The sequence below is a fragment of the Triticum urartu genome, chromosome 5A (genome assembly GCF_056163025.1).
Source record: "Triticum urartu cultivar PI428250 chromosome 5A, HENAU_Tu73, whole genome shotgun sequence".
Classification (NCBI taxonomy): Eukaryota; Viridiplantae; Streptophyta; class Magnoliopsida; order Poales; family Poaceae; genus Triticum; species Triticum urartu.
In genome coordinates, this window is record NC_141877.1 from 589,260,683 (window position 1) to 589,266,606 (window position 5,924).

A 5,924-nucleotide genomic window follows, 5' to 3' on the forward strand; every position below is an offset into this window, starting at 1 on the left:
AGGTCTTGTGAGAATAATTAATAAAGTGGCCGTATGCATCGCCCAGATGCAGAGGCCGGGGGTCCTCCTCCTTTTCTAGAAAAAAATGCAATGCAAGACTTAACATTTCTGAAGTTTTACGAAGATTATTTTCAAAGTGCCTAATTTACAACAGGAAAAAGAGAGACAAACTTCCACAAACATAACAAAAGGTGTTATAGGCAAGACTTAATATAGTATGTCAAAATTTCCGAAATTGTTACCCTTAGCAATCTTGGATTTTGAACCGACTATAATGCACACACTCACTATGAGTTGCATGTTGCTGGTGTAGTTGTATGTAAGAGCTTGTAAAAGAAGTGTCTGTTATTCTTTACCCTCACCATGGAAAGCAGAAATTTCACATAATCCAACCCAACCATTACCCAACGGGGCCAATAATTATAAATGATTATGAGCGCCATGTGCACAATAAACAGCTCTACGTTCCCAACCTGTAACCATCCATGATCCACATCAAGGTGCTTATCTGGACCTATATATACTATATACAACTGCAGATCAGAAGTCAAGCGCCGGTTCAATCGCTCTGAAAGTCTGAATTATACAGGCATATGAAAAATCAAGTCTCAAGCACTGCTCTTGATATACACCTCATCTACATCTGGAGTCACATGATTAAGCACATGAGCCCATGCATCAGCTGCATCTACCTAGCATCTTCTGGGTCCTAAGCCAGGCTCAAGCAAATCCAAATCCCTGCATTGTCCATAACAACGCCATAGTTATTCAGTAGTCAACAACAATACACTATAATATTCCACAAGGAACAATGTACGAAACTACTACAAATGTCGAAACCAGGATGTAACCCTTTTTAAAGAAAAAACGGCAGTAAGGTTTTGATGATTTTCAAAAGAAATGCTACAGACAGCAAAGGCTTGCACTAGTCATTGTTCTGAAGTTTTTACTACTTGTGAGTTTTACCTACATCTTTCTAGTGAGGGTTGTCTCACCAAGCTGCACTCATCTATGCTGTTTCATCTTCATCATGTCGACTTCTCAAACCTGCGACAAGCTTGCATGTCTTCAAGAAAGCATCCAGCAACTGCATACGAAGCACGCATGTTAAAATTCAGCTGTTCTGACTGTTGCATATCAACACATGCAGGCATATGAATAACTTCTAGGAATGCCAAAAATTTCCAACATGCTGTCAAAAGGGTAAGCACCCAGGCAGCAACTTACGACAGAGATAAGAACAATCAACACCTGCGACATGGACTTGCCGTACTTACCCCCGGGTATTTTTGCAATGTAGGAGAGTAGTGATCAAGAGTCACATATATCTTTTCGAGAAGGCTCAAATGCGTATTAACCTTGTCGCCCAAAATGACAACCTGAATCACGTAAGCAATAATGAGTTCATAATGATATATCGGAAGTTATTGCAAGCATTACAAGTTTAATAAAATGAATGAACCTTTCATTGCCATGCATGTCTATGACTTAATCTGTAAACAAGAAATACTCCACAAATGCTACTGTATAGGAAGAAGAAAATACAGTGTCTGAAAATATAACCCAGGAGATAGACAGTGTAAACAAGGAATACCTTGGCTTCAGCCTTTTGGAGCTCAGAGCGCCTTGTTTCAAGCATTTGTTTGTACCAGAGGCCTACTTTTGTTAGAACCACGGCTTGTTTGACCATGTGACTGCAATGATCAGTCAAATCCTCTGATCTGAAATAAATAAATAATAACCACATCAAGTTATAATGGGGTGTATTATAAAGACATTTCTCCGGAAGTTGCTGCCATGATCAGGATTTGGTAATGCTCAGTCTGTAGTCTTCGCAAGCAATTTATGAAACATTCATGAGAATGTGATAAAAAATAGTTAAAATGTTAGATTGGATCTGCATTTTAAATGCAAGATGGACTGACCTGTTTTCAGTTTTTTCCGTTGACAATTTTTGCTCAATCTCCACAAACTCCTTTGACAACTTCATGATAGATACCAAAATGCACTCCAATTGCTTTTCTTGCCCGTTCTTAGTGAGAGCACCATCGTAATCCATAACTGAACCGTTCAGTTTGAGAAGTTCATCACACTGCACATCTTGCTTGGGAGCCTCATGTGATCTTCCTGGTGATGTGTTGTTAGGCTCCACCTCGATGTCACGCAGAATCATTTCAGCACTCTCTTGCTTGATGACTTCCGGATCTTCCTGGTGCTCTTGGAACAAACGCTCTTTCTCTAGCGCTGCTAGCTTCTCCTTCAACTTCCGGTTTTCTTCATTCGACAGACACAGGGCCTTCTCCTTCTCAGAGATCACAGCTTCAAGTGAAGACAGTTTTGCATCAAAGCTCAGTGCAGCTTCATGCATGTCATCCATAGAATCATCAAGTAAACTTCTTGTAACAGTGCGGTATAGCCCATCCCTCACATCACCTTCGATTCGGAGGTCCTCCTGCTCTTCTCTGCTTTTCTCAATTTGCCTCAAGAGCTCTTCTTCTGAAGATAACTGAAGAGACATGTCTCTGCTGGCTTCAGACAGCTGAGATGATAATTCCTTAACATCCTTCATATTATCTGCAAGCAAACCTCTAAGATGCTGATTATCATAGTATAAGGAATCAATTTTGCTTGCCAGTCTGCAGCCTTCATCGAGTTCATCATGAGTCGTGTGAAGTGTGGGTGCCTTTATATTCTTGGACATGATTTGGTCCATTCTAGCGATGATCTGTGGGATTTTCTTTCTTAAAGGTTCAAATTCCACATCATTCTGAAGAGCAAGAGACCCCTTCTCTCGTTTCAATTTGAAGAGCTCCTCTGTCTTTTCTTGCAAGGCCAGTTCATGCGCCCTCTTCAATTTGCTTATTTCAGACTTAAAGTAGCTTATTGTTTCTTCCCTGGTCATAGCATTCAAATGGCGGAAGTCAGATTTTTCCGAGATAACCATGGATTTCTGTTTCCTAAAACTCTTCCTTTCCTCGGTGCGGGGTGAAGCATGATCCTCCTTTGTTTTCTTTCCAAATAAATACTTCCACTTATTGCTCTTGCTACCTGAACTTTCTTGCTTACTGTGAGAAATGTGTGATTCTGGTACTGAAGGCAACAGCAGCTTAGAAAGAGCACCCAGGTCCTCACGCATCGCGGCAAACTGAGATACTGCTTCCTGCCAATTCTTACTCATGATGTTTGTGACAGAAATTTGCTCATACAACTTCCTCTCTAGCTCCTCCTGCAAGCCAGCAATGCATTCTGCGACCGTAATGCCGATGATTTCCAGTTGCAACTCATGCTCCCACTGAAGATCAGTAACCAACGGGTTGGTCAGGCCAGGCATGTCCCTAGCTTGCCGGAACACGACGGCCAGCAGCAGCTTCAGTGCGTTGAACCTTTCATCTATCTCGATTAGCATCACATCAAGGGACATGCCCAGGTGTGTGCTGACTATGTAGCCAGTATCCGGTAAAGCGTAGTTTTCCAGACCTGTTACATCCCCCTTGAGCTTATCCAGATGTGTATCTACTTCCAGTTTCATCATATCTAAGTACTCCAAGTAGTTGGTCTCTGCATTTGGGGCGCAAATGTGTCGATTTGATCGTGACAGCGATCTTCCAGACCCTTCGAAGTAGCTCTCAGTGCTGGAGTTGGACTTGAAGGACAACCTTGGCGTCAGTGAATCTTCGGATGTTACAGACCAGCCGTCTGGAACGGTTGGTCTGTTGGGCAGAGAGGTCATTCTTTCACTAAACACCTGCAAACGGATTTTTAGATTTAGTTTAGCATCAGATGGGAAGGTTAACAGTTTGACACAAATTTTAATCTTCGAATTAAATTAAACTAGCTGACGGAGGAATAGTCTTAAACTTGAGCATAAGAATGATGATTTTACCTTCACTGGAAGTAAAACTGAAAAAACCGATAAATGAATATACTAGCATAATTTGTTTTCAGCATTACATTCACATATGTAAACAAATGGTACGGATCACACATGAATTCTTTGTTTCAAAGAGGAGAATATAGCACTCTGTTAGTTCTGTTGAACTTACCAACAGCCAATCGTTGGACACGGTTGTTTGAGAATATGCTCACTGGACACAAGAGAAAACTGATAACTAATTGTCGCATATTTCAGGAGTAGCACGACGATGTTAGATTATGACTGCGGCCCCAAGGCAGAGTGGGTGAAAATTGAAACACTGCTCAAACTGTATGGAAACTTTAAAATTGTTTGGTCCAAAGCACCAGATCACTGGACACAACAGAAAACTGATAACTAAACAGTGGAAGACAGTTGCTAATTCGTCAAATACTTGCTCAAAATTCCAAGTTCAAATTCAGTTCCCGTGGAGAGAAACTAAAAACAGAAATCCCTGGCATGATTCATGTTTATATAAGAAAAACTGACGAAATGGAGCGTACACAGATGTTTGATTGATTCAGAACAGAGGAAACACCTGACCTCGATATGCGAGAAAAGAACACATTTCATAATGATTATATCCGGTTCTTGGAAGAAATGAAAGTGTCCGAATCCTCGCCACCTTATGTGTGGAACGAGCAAGCACGCATGGACAGAAAAAACAGAGCATCGACATGGACGGCACAAGACTAGAGGCACGCATACCTTGGTGATCGGATGGCTCGCCGCCTGGATCGCCTCCATGGCCGCCGCGCCTGTGTCGCCGATGGCGGTTTAATCGGCTGACTTCCTGCGCGCGAACACCACAGCCTAGCGCTAATTCGCGGCTGCTCCGGCGTCCAGGTAGGCACTAACCGGCACTAACGAACGAACTACCCGGTCGTACAGGAGACAGGGGCCGCCATTATTGGACTGGTGACTTGGGGAGGAAGAGGATAGAGGGGATAGGCGGAAGACGGGAGGCGATGGCGACGGAGAAGGAAGGGAGTGAACTCGCGGGGTTAATGCGGGAGACAGCGACCGCCGCGGCCGGGGAGAAAGCGTATGAGGATAATACCGGGAGGGTGGGTAGCCCGGGGGGCGAACGGATCGCCGGCGCGTCGCCAGGTAGGTGGCGACGGACGGGGCTGGCGGCCGGGATGGGATGGTGGCAGCGGACGCCGGCGGGGCCCGCCTCCGGCGAGATGTAGACGGGAGGGAAACAGTCCACTGAGTGGTGCCCGTTCTGATTGGCGGGGGTTTCGGTTCCGTTTTCCACGGGACGCATCCGGTCGTACATCGCCACCACTTATTTAATCGTTGGTTAATTAGCTTTTGACCAACAATTAATCGTTGGTTAGAATTAGTGGTTAGAATTGGTACTCCCTTCGTTTAGATGTGTAAGTCATCTTACAAAAACCAAATAATTCTAAAACACTTAGGCACGATACATTAACTCCTTTTTCGTTTCTTGTTTTGTGACATATCAATCAATAAGAGATGTAGGCGTGTTACCAAACATGACATGCAGTGGATAGTTTATTGCATGCAATGTTATTAATTAGCAAAAAGACATTAAGTTTTTTGTTTTTCTATCCGCCTTGGTCACGGTGCACAACGTAAGATGACTTACGCACCTAGACGGAGGAAGTATAAAGGTTCACCTTAGTTAGTAGTGCAAAAATTGATGGTGTTTGGTTAATTTAAAAACACTAGTAAACCAATAAAAATGTTATTGCTGGTCAATGTCTTGTTTCAACCAACCAAATAGCCTTTCGTAATCATTTCCGCACGGGTAAATCTAGAATTTATCCTAGTATACCTCATGGATCATGAGACAAGCGTTTTATTATCACTAAACACACAAAATGTGTGAATGCGATACACCGGTTTTTTTTGCGAAAATACCAGATCTATTACAGAGATTCATCGGACGTACAAAGCACCCTAAACATAATAAAATTAGGGTCTGTCTAGAGTACATCTAGATGCCCTAGAGTTATTTGCACATCTAAGTGACTCAATTAAA

At 42.9% G+C, this 5,924-nt stretch overlaps 1 protein-coding gene across 3 annotated transcripts; it reads right to left on the reverse strand.

Annotated features, from left to right (window-relative positions):
• Positions 1–400: 400 nt before the first annotated feature.
• LOC125510833 (WPP domain-associated protein) lies at positions 401–5,148 on the reverse strand. 3 transcript variants are annotated; one of them, XM_048676104.2, is made up of 6 exons: positions 4,622–5,148; positions 1,926–3,745; positions 1,595–1,721; positions 1,278–1,379; positions 996–1,087; positions 401–738 (listed from the first exon to the last, which is right to left on the reverse strand). In XM_048676104.2, exons 1-5 carry the CDS (start codon positions 4,658–4,660, stop codon positions 1,010–1,012), a joined length of 2,166 nt encoding a protein of 721 aa, XP_048532061.2. In that variant the 5' UTR covers positions 4,661–5,148; the 3' UTR covers positions 401–738; positions 996–1,009. The 3 variants fall into 3 exon arrangements, with proteins under 3 accessions (XP_048532061.2, XP_048532060.2, XP_048532059.2); XM_048676103.2 differs by having other exon boundaries at positions 967–1,087; XM_048676102.2 differs by having other exon boundaries at positions 971–1,087; positions 4,622–5,147.
• Positions 5,149–5,924: the final 776 nt, after the last annotated feature.